Raw genomic sequence first — 14,066 nt, 5'->3', positions numbered from 1 at the left:
GGGTCCGTGATGACCCACAAGTATAGGGGATCTATCGTAGTCCTTTCGATAATTAAGAGTGTTGAACCCAACGAGGAGGAGAAGGAAATGATAAGCGGTTTTCAGCAAGGTATTCTCTGCAAGCACTGAAATTATAGGTAACAGATAGTTTTGTGATAAGATAATTTGTAACGAGCAACAAGTAACAAAAGTAAATAAAATGCAGCAGGGTGGCCCAATCCTTTTTGTAGCAAAGGACAAGCCTGGACAAATTCTTATATAGAGAAAAGCGCTCCCGAGGACACATGGGAATTATCATCAAGCTAGTTTTCATCACGTTCATATGATTCGCGTTTGATACTTTGATAATTTGGTATGTGGGTGGACCGGTGCTTGGGTACAACCCTTACTTGGACAAGCATCCCACTTATGATTAACCTCTATTGCAAGCATCCGCAACTACAACAAAAGTATTAAGGTAAACCTAACCATAGCATGAAACATATGGATCCAAATCAGCCTCTTGCGAAGCAACGCACACTACAAGGATACCCCCTATAAAGCAACGCAAATTCTACAACATTTTAACTATATGCTGTAAGTTTCGCAATAGATACGGATATAAGCGTTGAAGGATATGTGTTCCAGATTTACATTTACAGCTCATGACTCTACACATGAAAAAAAGAGGAGAGAGATGCGCTAAAAACAGAGCTCCCGTTCTAAAAAAAGGGAACAGAGGCCCCGATTACCCTCATCTCTCCCAAACCGCTGCCACCCACCACCTCGTCCCCATCCTCCGACCCACCTCGCCGCCGGCCCTCCCCCTCGCCTCCTCCCACCTTGCAGCATCGGAGGCCGCCGGATCCGCCGCATCCCCCACGCACCAATCCCTCTCGCGTCCCATCCCTATTTCCTCACACGGCTCCTCGTTGCGCCACCGGCGGTGGCTGATTCAGGCGATGTCCGGCGAGTCCCATGACTGCGAAGCACAGCTCGAGGTCCCCTCGCACCGCCGAGCTTTCCCATCTGGCTAGATCTGGCACTCGCGGCCACCAAATCCCACCTGTGACCCTCCCCCCATGGCTAGGGTTTCGGGCGTCGGCTCCGGCGCAGTAGGCCATCTCGTCCAGCGAGTGTGTCCCCTCCCCATGCTTCGTCCTCTCTCTCCCCCTTTCTCTAACTTCTGCGCTTCTCTTCTTCTATACACGTGCAGGGAGGAATCGCCAGTGGACAACCTTGCTGCTACTTAGGACAAAGCAGCCATGGAGCTTCCTCCTCCTCTTCCTCCTCTGGCTTCATGTGAGTTGGTCCACTCCTCTCTGCTCTGATCCGTGGCACATCAGGAACAATTGTTTTTCTGGTGGTGTTAGGATTTACCACTATTTGGGCTTAAGTGCCTGCTGCTTGAGGTCAATTTGATGTTGCTGCTAGGAACACATATTCGAAGACTCACACTTTTCAATCCTCTCTTCTTCCAATCCACCATATCTCTCCCTGGGCTGATTAAAGCATTATTGCCTTGATGGTTGTTGCAGCAGAATTGGAAGTCCAGCGACGACAACTTAATTAAAGCAGATGGGGAGCAATGAGGCTACCGTGCAGTTGTACGGTGGCCTAGTAGGGAGGCAATTAAACACCCCCCAACTCTGTTCTGGATCATTGGCCGTTACTCCTGCCCTGACCCTGGCGAGTAAGCCCTTATCACAAGATTTCATGATGTGTTATGTAGCTAGCTAGAGCGTTGAATTCTTCGTGAAAGCCCAATGAATTTTCTTGATATAGATTAGCTGATGAAGTAATCGGTTAGGTATATGTGTTTCTATGAGCACCGTTGTTGACCCCGTTATTTCCTGTATGGAGTGGAGAAGAGTCACGCGGGAGTGGACTTCAGGGCCTCTAGTGGCAATACGAAATCCTACTTTCAGGTTGTATTTCCTATGTCAATAACTGAAACACCAGCCACCAAGTTGACTATTGATATTAATAGCTCAATTTACAGCTGATTTTTGATCTCAGTCCATGCTCGTCAAAGTAATTAATTAGTTGATTTTTGCATATACAGGATTTAAGAACTTTACATCATTTTGTATGTACACCCACCAGAACTCCAGTTAACTTCCTGGTATATTTTATATATCTTCTGAGTTTCAGCATTAAGATAAGCAATGATGCTGAGACATTACATAATTTTCTATAATGTGATGTTTAGCATATCAGCTTCCCATCTTTCTTGAAATAATGTGTAACATTGTGCATAACTTTTACTTGGTTTATTTGATAGTTAGAATACAATCCTACTGACGATGCAAAAGTTATGCTAATAGCAAGGAGTACTTGATTTGTACAGGTTCATGTTTACATCATAGATTGATCGATGAGGTTTCAATATAAAATGAAACATTCCTATACAATCATTAGTATGGGAGCAATATTCTAAACATTTTTATGTAACAACATGTATGTCGTTCCTCTGCAGTTTCATTATTTGGATTTCAGAGCCGTGGCTTGCAGAAAACATAATAAGGTAATTAAGCTACTTTCCAGAATATGCTGGATTGGATAAATGCTGAGTAATGATGTGTGGTTCCGAAGCAGCCCTTTATTTTGTTCCAAAATTGGCGTATTTTCCACCCTTTTCATGTTCTGAAACAATAAAAGATGCGTGTGGGCTTTTTGAATTACGTTAGCTGTATGTCTTATGCAAATTGTACACACTCCAATTAAAGAGTTGTTGTGATTAGTCATGGTCAGTGTGTATATACCGTTCTGTGTGAAACGTATGTAGCTTTAGAGAAACTGTAAGCATGTCTCCATCAGTTCTTAACAATTTCATATTTAGGTTCTTCTGGTTGTCTATATATACTGCATAAACAATGACTTTGTCTGGACTAATTTATTTTTACACAAACACGAATTACCATCGTAACCAGATTGATGTGTTGAATAACTTATTGAGCCCCTTTACCACAAATGATGTCTAACTAATAATGTTTAAATTATGTTTCTATTTGTACTCTGTTATATTTTACTCATGCTTGGACTAGGATCTCATGAGGAAGTGGGAGAAGGAACGACAACAATTGGTGTAGGTTCGTGTTGCCCCAACAAATTTCACACCACATGCCGTACAAAATGTGCATCTTTGTCCCATTTGATATGTTCAACATTGGAAGCAATCAGAGCAAATGTTAACAAGTATGCAATGATTTCTGCCATACACTAAGGCGCCCATATTAGCCTCATATAGTTTAAGTATGTAACCTGAACCCCTCAACACTTGAGGTAAGTTATGAATCCATTTCCATCTATATATGCTAGTAATTTGTTATGTAACACAAAGATTACATGCCCTTCCACATTTGTACGTGACTAGTAACCTGCCTTTACCACTACTTGCATCATTTCAATTCATATGGATGATTAGATGGGTGTGTGACAAGTATGCTGCAATGATGATGATGTTCCGGTTCATGATGATGCAGATTGATGCTTTTAGTTTTAGTTAAGTTGTAGGGATGTTGATCCTGTTGGATGATGTTCCTCTGTTAAGTTTTACATAAGTTGTAGGGATGTCAGGAAAATATTTAGGTTATGCATCACATTGGGATGATGTTCCTCCTGTAATATCTGCAATTGTAATCCAACATTTTTATCCAATATATGATTTCTTCCTCTTGTGAGTATATTCTCTTATTATTTTGTTCACTGTGTGGAGCATATTCAATACATAATTATCACCATTATGTGGAGCATTGGTTTAATTGAAGGCAATATATATATATATATAATATTCACATATATATGTACAACACCTCAAGCGTTGCAAATTCTTTGTTTCCAAACATTGAAATTTGGATTCTTGTATAGTAAGCACCAACATATAGAAGTGTAGTAAAGGTTGGTTTTATCTGTTGTACTCTTGCAATGGTCCCTTTTACCAACGGCTGTATAAGCGTTGCATTATGTTCTAGCAACACTGGATAAGGCAACACATCCCAAACCGTTGGTAAAGACACTAGCAACGCATATATGGACTTTTAGATACGAAAACAAGCGTTGCTACATGGGGGTTCTTGTTGTAGTGGCATAAACTAGGGTTGAAGCTTCTGTCACTCTAGAAACCCATCATCTACTTATTACTTCCCAATGCCTTCCTCTAGACCCAAATAATGGTGAAGTGTCATGTAGTCGACGTTCACATAACACCACTAGAGGAGAGACAACATACATCTCATCAAAATATCGAACGGATACCAAATTCACATGGCTACTAATAGCAAGACTTCTCCCATGTCTTCAGGAACAAACGTAACTACTCACAAAGCATATTCATGTTCATAATCAGAGGGGTATTAATATGCATATAGGATCTGAACATATGATCTTCCACGAAATAAACCAACTAGCATCAACTACAAGCAGTAATTAACACTACTAGCAACCCACAGGTACCAATTCCAGACTTAGAGACAAGAATTGGATACAAGAGATGAACTAGGGTTTGAGAGGAGATGGTGCTGGTGAAGATGTTGATGGAGATTGACCCCCTCCCGATGAGACGATCGTTGGTGATGACGATGGTGATGATTTCCCCCTCCCGGTGGGAAGTTTCCCCGGCAGAACAGCTCCGTCGGAACCCTAGATTGGTTCCGCCAAGGTTTCGCCTCATGGCGGCGGAGTCTCGTTCCGAAAGCTTGCTTATCATTTTTTCCTCATCGAAAGACTCCATATAGCAGAAGATGGGCATCGGAGGGCCACCAGGGGGCCCACGAGGCAGGGTGGCGCGCCCAGGTGGTAGGGCGCGCCCCCCACCATCGTGGGCAGGGTGTGTCCCCCCTCCGGAACTTCTTGCGCTCAGTATTTTTTATATATTCTGAAAATGACTTCCGTGAAGTTTCAGGACTTTTGGAGTTGTGCAGAATAGGTCTCTAATATTTGCTCCTTTTCCAGCCCAGAATCCCAGCTGCCGGCATTCTTCCTCTTTATGTAAACCTTGTAAAATAAGAGAGAATAGGCATAAGTATTGTGACATAATGTGTAATAACAGCCCATAATGCAATAAATATCGATATAAAAGCATGATGCAAAATGGACGTATGAACTCCCCCAAGTTTAGACCTCGCTTGTCCTCAAGCGAAAGCCGGAATCGAAAAATATGTCCACATGTTTAGAGATAGAGGTGTCGATAAAAATAAAATACGAACATGAGGGCATCATGATCATTCTTAGAACAGCAACTTATATAATTCTTGTCATATGATCTCTTATGCTAGAGTAACAATTATATCACAATTTCAAGTATGAATCATAAACTTCATTGAAAACTAACAAACTATAATCTCAGTCATTGGAGCAATTGCAATTTATCATAACATAGGAAAGAGTCAATATAAGAGCTTTTCAGCAAGTCCACATACCCAACTATCATATAGTCTTTCACAATTGCTAACACTCACGCAATACTTATGGGTATGGAGTTTTGTAGTGACCCGACCTCAGACGGTCAAGTCTTTGTGCTTAAGTGTCATCCCTGGATCGGTATGCTGACACACACAGTACTCGAGGATTTATAACAGAGGTAAACCACATGTATAAAGTAACGTGAATACTATTACCTCAATCCAAATAGCGGAAGTAACAACAAGGTTATGGATTCCCATCAACACCAACGGCAAAGTTGAGTGTAGAAATCGTAACCCTAAAGTATCACTTACTCGTCGTAAGATAATCCTGCAACATGAGACGTTGCAGCCACAAAGGGTCAGTACATTGAATGTACTGGCAAATTCACACCAGAGGATAATGATGAATAATAGCTGTCACTACATGCATATATGACTGGTGGAAAAGCTCTATGGTTATAATGTTTTTGCGAAAAGCCAATTTTTCCCTACTACAAAGGAATATATTTTATTTAACTACAAAGTTGGTTGATAACTATTGAGAAGGTTCCTCCAACTCAATCCCAAAATAATAATCATTAACCCAATAAAGTTGATTAAATAGAGTGTTGAGATCAACATGAATATCCAAAGACCAGAGACTCAAAATTGTCCATAACCGGGGACACGGCTAACCATGATTAGTTTATACACTCTGCAGAGGTTTGCGCACTTTTCCCCACAAGACTCGATCGCCTCCGTTGGATTTATCGCACTACATGGTGTTTGAGAAACGGATGACCGAGACACAGTCTTTCAGAAACATTAACTCTCTACTCCGGGCAGACCATACCAAACCTACAACCCTCTACCTGCTGATCCACCTCTTCAAGAGCTTCACGTAACTTACTCAACTATGCTAGAGCCCATAATAGCTTGTGGCTGCACACGGAAGTTTCTAGCATGAATAATCTTATGATCCCTTTGAGCCTGGGTGGCGGTCCATAGGAAAATCACACGGGTACTCCGGGATTTCCAAAAATACAGGCAACATTGGGTACTCCAGGTGCCTCAATCCACCCAGATGTGTATTTAAGTTGCCACCTTAAGTTGAACCATTAATTAACAATCTCACATCTGTCATGGATTTCACTCACCCAAACCACGTCTACGAGCATAGCATAGCAAATTAAGCAACGCGTAGAAGTAACTCCCAAGGGTTTGAATGTAACAGGGTAATAGGTTCTACCTCATCAACTACTTCCCAACCCACATGTTAAAATCACATCCTAACCATGCAATGTTTGAGGATTGGAACTAATGCATAAAAACTGGGTGATAAAGGGGTATGATCAAAGTGTTAACTTGCCTGCAATGTTGATGAAGATGATTCGCACACAAAACTCTTGATAGTTCTACTCGTCACACTCCGGTCAATCTATTGTAAGCAAGCAATAGTAACCACACATAAGCAATCACTCAGAAGATCGGGAAGAACGAAGAAGACATTTCGGAAAACATCAAAACCAAGAAAATAACTCTTGCAACATAAAACAATTTCTAACAGTGCGAAAATTATGTGAATTTGGCCTTAGCAGAAAGTTTAGGTCAAGAGCTTCGATTTGCAAAAAGAATCAACTAAATCGGAGTTACGAAACTCAAGTTATGTTCAAAAGAAGTTTGAATATGAATTTGAACAAAATTCGAAATTTGAAAATTTCAAAAAGTTAATGTGACATTCAAAAGAAGTTTGAATATGAATTTGAAAAAAATTCGAAATTTGAAAATTTCAAAAAGTTGATGTGACAGGTTCACTAGATAGGTGAAAACAAGACGAAGCTATAGGCGCTGGTTTCAACTAATTTGGATAAACGAGTGAAAAGTTATGGCTATTTGAAAAATCAGGGCCAAGCTGTTTTACGAAAGAAAAATAGCTATTATTAAGGTCTAACGTATAAATATGTAGACTAATTGATAATATAATTATTCTATCGTATGAGTCAAAAAAATAAACTATGGAAGTATAAGAAGAAAAAAACAAAGAAATATACCTTTATAAGGCAGAGAAAAGATGACACTGGAGAGAAGAGACAATTTTCAGAAGTCGCGCCCGAGAGGAGAAAAATATTTTTCTTAAATGAATCTAGTCAAACCAAAATATTGATTTAACCCTAATCGGATGATTTTTTGGAGGCTCTATGGGTCTATATTTATTGGTGGAAAAGATGTTTAAGAGTCAAAGGCTAGGCAATGTGGGATTAAACATAGACGAAAATATACGAAATAGAGAAGAAAAGAGGCGGATGGGCCTAAAGGCCTTCGGCCGGCCGCACGCGCACGCTGCGGCTGCGGTTTTTTTTAAAAAAAAAACAAAATTGGCCTAAGAGAAAAAAAAATGAAAAGGCTGGCTGGGCCTAGCCCATTGAAGAGAGAAAAAAACAATGGAGCGCCAGAAGCTACTATACTGCGCATGTAGGCGATAAATAAATATGGGTCGCACATATAGTTTTTTTAAATAGAAACAGAAGGAAAATCGAATAGCAAAGATAAAACAAAAATTTTATATAGGCATATAATATACCAAAATTTGCAGAAAAAGATTTTCTACAACATGGACATTTTTATAATGCCGCATAAAATCCACACAAATTTAGATAATTCAAAGAGTGCTACTGGTCTAATAAAATCCAAATAAAATCATTTTAAAAATATCAAAATGATTTCAAATTTATTTCTCTCCAATTTTCTGTTGTAGGGAAGCATGTTACCCTAATTTCCATATATATTTTATTTTTGGATAAAAATAATTTGAATAAAACTCAAATAACTCCAAATTGAAAATAAATTCAAAAGAACTTTGAATTTAATTCTTTGAAACTCCCAACTCATATTTCATATAATTTGAAGAAGTCATTTTATCTTCTCTCATGAAAATCATTGAGCTGCATGAAGTTTATGAATTGAAATATTTCCAAATGAAATTCAATTATTTTCAAATACCCTTTCATTTAATTTAAATGGAAGAAGTCATATCATCTTCGCTCAAGAGTTTTATATTTGAAAAGAATTTGAATTCATGGAGATCAGAAAGCAAATATGAAAGTTTGGGAAAGTCCTTTTATTCCCTCTCATTTAACTTTTAAAAAGTTTCGAATTCACTCACTTTCAGACAATCAATCAAACAATCAATCAAATCTATCTATTTATTATAACATTCCAAAATTTAGAATTTTGGGATGTTACAAGTTTTAATCGGACACAGAGAAAGATAGGGGCTTATAGTTTTGCCTCCCAATGTTTTACCTCAAGGGTAATGTCAACAATAATAGTTCATGCAAACTCACATCCAATTAGCCATATATATCAGGATCTTTCCAACATGTTATGCTTGCCAAAAGATAAAATTTAAAAAGGAAGGGTGAAGATCACCATGACTCTTATGCAAGGTAGGAGATAAAAGTAAAAGATAGGCCCTTCGCAGAGGGAAGCAGAGGTTGTCATGCGCTTTTATGGTTGGATGCACAAAATCTTAATGCGAAAGAACGTCACTTTATATTGCCACTTGTGATATGGACCTTTATTATGTATTTTGTCGCTTTTATTTCTTCTATATCACACGATCGTATAAAGCTCATTTTCTCCCACACTAATAAGTCATACATATTTAGAGGGCAATTTTTTATTGCTTGCACCAATGACAACTTACTTGAGAGATCTTACTCAATCCATAGGTAGGTATGGTGGACTCTCATGGCAAAACTGGTTTAAGGGTGCTTGGAAGCACAAGTAGTATCTCTAATTGGTGCAAAGAATTTGGCTAGCATGAGGGGGAAAGGCAAGCTCAATCATGTTGGATGATCCATGACAATATAATTTATCTCAGATGTAAGAAAACATGACCCATTACGTTGTCTTCCTTGTCCAACGTCAACCCTTTAGCATGTCATATTTTAGTGAGTGCTCACAATCATAAAAGATGTCCAAGATAGTGTATTTATATGTGAAGACCTCTCTTTCTTTATTACTTCTTATTAATTGCAATGATGACCAAAGCTATATTTGTCAACTCTCAACAACTTTTAATCATCATACTCTTTATATGTGAGCTCATTACTCTCCATAAGATCCATATGATCTCTTTTATTTCTTTTTATTCTTTCTCTTTTATTTTATTCACTCAAGATCATGGCGAAATAATCAAGCCCTTGACTCAACACTAATCTTTATTATATATAGCTCACAGACTCAATTGCATAGAAGGATCGTAAAGCAAAACTCACAACTAGATCATACTAAAACTTTATTCTACTAGATCAAGATAATATCAAAAGAATCGAACTAGGAAAAACGGTAAAGATAAAAGTGATGGTGAAACGATACCGGGGCACGCCCCCAAGCTTGGCAGGTGCCAAGGGGAGTGCCCATACCATATACTCAATTCTTCTTTGTTGGTGAAGGAGGTGGAGTTATTGATGATGGATAGTCGCACATTGAGCGTAGGAGGTCCTCCAACTTGCGGATAATGCCCTTGAGTGCGATGATATGCTCCTTCAACAAAATATTTTCACGTGTGAGATACTTGTTTTGTATACGGGATAACTCAATCATCTTGAAAGCCTCGATCTCAGTTGGGGTAAGAAGATTGTGATCAAGTTGAAGGATGTATTCTACTGCCGGAACTTGGTCCTCCGTGGTCTTCTTGATCCCTTCATCCTTGTTGATCTCCATAGGTTCTTCCCTCTTCAGCTCTATCTTCATTAGCCAAGCATTGTTGCCACCATTGTCGGAGGAGCGAGATGACATAATGCCTGGCCTTGACAATAGCTCGAAACAAAGACGAGAGATATTTGCGTGATACGGGATTCAAAACCTCCGGGAGATTATATAATGATTTTTTACCGACCAAACAACGTAACGTGCTAGAAAACGGAGTCCGGAGAGCACACGAGGTGCCCATGAGGTAGGGGGCGCGCTCTCCACCCTCGTGGAGCCCTCGTGTCCTTCCCGGACTGCTTCTTATTTTTCTATTTTTATAAATATTCCAAAACGGAGGAAAATTGCCATTAGAACTGTGTTGGAGTCGGTTTACTTACCGTACCACATACCTATTCCTTTTCGGAGTCTGAAACATTCCGGAAAGTGTCCCTTATGTATTCCTCCGGGGTTAGGGTTTCAATGACATTGGTTTCAACATTTATAGGATTACCTGAGATATAATGTTTAATTCTTTGACCGATCATCACCTTCGGATTTTTGCCTTCGAAGTTGTTGATTTTATGGCAGCGAAACGATAGACCTCCTCGATAATGTAAGGACCTTCCCATTTAGAGAGAAGTTTTCCTGCAAAAAATCTTAAACGAGAGTTGTATAGCAATACATAATCACCTACATTAAACTCACGCTTTTGTATTCTTTTGTCATGCCATCTTTTAACTTTTTCTTTAAATAATTTAGCATTCTCATAGGCTTGGGTTCTCCATTCATCAAGTGAGCTAATGTCAAATAACCTCTTCTCACCAGCAAGTTTGAAGTCATAATTGAGCTCTTTAATATCCCAATAAGCCTTATGTTCTAGTTCGAGAGGTAAGTGACATGCTTTTCCATAAACCATTTTATACGGAGACATACCCATAGGATTTTTATTTGCAGTTCTATAGGCCCATAATGCATCATCAAGTTTCTTGGACCAATTCTTTCTAGATCTATTAACAGTCTTTTGCAAAATTTATTTGAGTTCTCTATTGCTCAATTCTACTTGACCACTAGACTGTGGGTGATAAGGAGATGCAATTTTACGGAAAGCACCATGAATAAAATGTGAACCACCATCAGTCATTAAATATCTAGGGACTCCAAACCTTGGAAAAATAACTTCTTTAAGCATCTTAATAGAGGTGTTATGATCAGCACTACTAGTTGGAATAGCTTCTACCCACTTAGTAACGTAATCAACAACAACTAAAATATGTGTGTATCCATTGGAGGAAGGAAAAGGTCCCATATAATCAAAGCCCCAAACATCAAATGGTTCAATAACAAGTGAATAATTCATAGGAATTTCTTGACGTCTACTAATGTTACCAATTCTTTGACATTCATCACAAGACAAGACAAACTTACGGGCATCCTTGAAGGGAGTAGGCCAATAAAAAACCGGATTGCAATACCTTATGTGCAGTTCTATCTCCAGCATGGTATCCTCCATAAGCCTCGGAGTGACACTTGCGTAGGATCTGTTCCTGTTCATGCTTAGGTACACAACGTCTAATAACACCATCTACTCCTTCTTTATAAAGGTGTGGGTCATCCTAGAAGTAATGTCTTAAATCATAGAAAAACTTTTTCTTTTGCTGGTATGTGAAACTAGGTGGTATAAATTTAGCAACAATGTAATTGGCATAATTAGCATACCATGGAGCAGTACGAGAAGCATTTATGAGATTTAATTGTTCATCAGGAAAGCTATCATCAATAGGTAGTGGGTCATCAAGAACATTTTCCAACCTAGACAAGTTATCTGCAACGGGGTTCTCAGCTCCCTTTCTATCGATAATATGCAAATCAAATTCGTGTAGCAAGAGAACCCATCTAATGAGTCTAGGTTTAGCATCTTTCTTTTCCATAAGATATTTAATAGCAGCATGATCTGTGTGAATAGTTACTTTAGAATCAACAATATAAGGTCTGAACTTATCACAAGCAAATACAACTGCTAAGAATTCTTTTTCAGTAGTAGCATAATTTCTCTGAGCATTGTCTAGAGTTTTACTAGCATATTGAATAACATTTAATTTCTTATCAACTCTTTGGCCTAGAACAACACCTATAGCATAATCACTAGCATCACACATAATTTCAAAGGGTAAATTCCAAACAGGTGGCTGAACAATAGGTGCAGAGATCAATGCTTTCTTAAGTATTTCAAATTCTTCTACGCAATCATCATAAAAAACAATGGTATATCTTTTTGTAATAAATTAGTCAGAGGCCGAGAAATTTTTGAGCAGTCCTTAATGAACCTCCTATAAAAACCGGCATGACCAAGGAAACTTCTTATACCTTTGATGTCCTTGGGACATGGCATCTTTTCAATAGCATCAACCTTAGCTTTATCAACTTCAATACCTCTTTCAGAAACTTTATGCCCCAAGACAATACCTTCATTAACCATAAAGTGGCACTTCTCCCAATTCAGGACAAGGTTAGTTTCTTCACATCTCTGCAAAACTCGATCAAGGTTGCTTAAGCAATCATCAAAAGAGGATCCATAGACGGAGAAATCGTCCATGAAAACCTCACAAATCTTTTCACAAAAGTCAGAGAATATAGCCATCATGCATCCTTGGAAGGTAGTAGGTGCATTACATAAACCAAAAGGCATACGTCTATAAGCAAAAGTACCGAACGGGCAAGTAAAAGTGGTCTTAGATTGATCATCAGCTGACACAAGTATTTGAGAGAAACCAAAATAACCATCTAGAAAGCAAAAAAGTGTGTGTTTGGATAATCTTTCTAGCATTTGATCAACAAAAGGTAAGGGGTAATGATCTTTTTAGTAGCCTTATTTAATTTACGAAAATCAATTACCATCCTATAACCTGTAATAATTCTTTGCTGAATCAATTCATCTTTATCATTAGGAACGACAACAATACCTCCCTTTTTAGGGACACAATGGATAGGACTCACCCACTGACTATCAGCAACGGGATAAATTATACTTGCCTCAAGGAGCTTTAGTATTTCCTTTCTTACCACTTCTTTCATCTTAGGATTCAGCCGTCATTGGTGATCACGAACTGGTTTGGCATATTTTTCCAAATTTATTTTGTGTTGACATAGAGTGGGACTAATGCCCTTAAGATCATCAAGAGTATATCCAATAGCACCATGGTGCTTCTTCAGAGTTTTCAATAATCTCTCTTCTTCATGCTCTGAAAGGTTAGAACTAATAATAACATGATATATCTTTTTCTCATCAAGATAAGCATATTTAAGAGTATCAGGTAACGGTTTGAGCTCAAACACGGGATCACCCTTGGGTGGAGGAGGATCCCCTAGGATTTTGACAGGAAAATTGCGTTTCAGTATGGGTTCCTGTTTAAAGAATACTTCATCTATTTCCCTTCTTTCATTCATAAACATATCATTTTCATGGTCTAGCAAATACTGTTCTAAAGGATCACTAGGAGGCACGGCAATAGAAGCAAGACCAATAATTTCATCTTTACTAGGCAATTCCTCTTCACCGTGTTGTCTATGAAATTTAGAGAAATTAAATTCATGAGACATATCACCTAAACCAATAGTAACAACATCCTTTTCGTAATCTATCTTAGCATTAACTGTGTTCAAGAAGGGTCCACCAAATATAATGGGACAAAAGCTATCTTGTGGGGAACCAAGAACAAGAAAATCAGCAAGATATTTAGTTTTCCCACACAAGACTTCAACATCTCTAACAATTCCAATGGGTGATATGGTATCTCTATTGGCAAGCTTAATGGTAACATCAATATCTTCTATCTCAGCAGGTGCAATATCATGCATAATTTCTTTGTATAAGTCATGAGGTATAGCACTAGCACTGGCACCCATATCACATAAGCCATGAAAACAATGATCTCCTATTTTAACAGAAATAATAGGCATGCCTACCACGGGTCTATGTTTATGTTTAGCACAAGGTTTAGCAATTCTAGC

General features: G+C 38.6%; 1 protein-coding gene across 10 annotated transcripts; it reads left to right on the top strand.

The window, feature by feature from the left end:
- Nucleotides 1-716: 716 nt before the first annotated feature.
- On the top strand, nucleotides 717-3,665 carry LOC125508810 (uncharacterized). Of its 10 annotated transcripts, none has more exons than XR_015608777.1 (7): nucleotides 717-1,115; nucleotides 1,196-1,281; nucleotides 1,518-1,672; nucleotides 1,851-1,907; nucleotides 2,045-2,104; nucleotides 2,459-2,506; nucleotides 3,027-3,665. XR_015608777.1 is itself a non-coding variant. In XM_087528686.1 (7 exons), the coding sequence occupies exons 3-7, from the start codon at nucleotides 1,558-1,560 to the stop codon at nucleotides 3,069-3,071; spliced, it is 333 nt and encodes a 110-aa protein (XP_087384812.1). In that variant the 5' UTR covers nucleotides 717-980; nucleotides 1,196-1,281; nucleotides 1,521-1,557; the 3' UTR covers nucleotides 3,072-3,665. The 10 variants fall into 10 exon arrangements, 6 of the variants coding, with proteins under 6 accessions (XP_087384812.1, XP_087384811.1, XP_087384810.1 ...); XR_015608776.1 differs by having other exon boundaries at nucleotides 1,790-1,907; XM_087528686.1 differs by having other exon boundaries at nucleotides 717-980; nucleotides 1,521-1,672; nucleotides 1,843-1,907.
- Nucleotides 3,666-14,066: the final 10,401 nt, after the last annotated feature.

The sequence above is a fragment of the Triticum urartu genome, chromosome 6A (genome assembly GCF_056163025.1).
Source record: "Triticum urartu cultivar PI428250 chromosome 6A, HENAU_Tu73, whole genome shotgun sequence".
Classification (NCBI taxonomy): domain Eukaryota; kingdom Viridiplantae; phylum Streptophyta; class Magnoliopsida; order Poales; family Poaceae; genus Triticum; species Triticum urartu.
This window is presented reverse-complemented; position numbering and strand designations above follow the sequence as displayed.

Coding starts and splice junctions, on each gene's coding strand:
- LOC125508810 (XM_087528686.1), top strand. CDS start 1,558: ATGGGGAGCAATGAGGCTACCGTGCAGTTGTACGGTGGCCTAGTAGGG. Junction 1,908..2,044: donor ATACGAAATCCTACTTTCAG/GTTGTATTTCCT, acceptor TTGCATATACAG/GATTTAAGAACTTTACATCA. Junction 2,507..3,026: donor CTTGCAGAAAACATAATAAG/GTAATTAAGCTA, acceptor TGCTTGGACTAG/GATCTCATGAGGAAGTGGGA.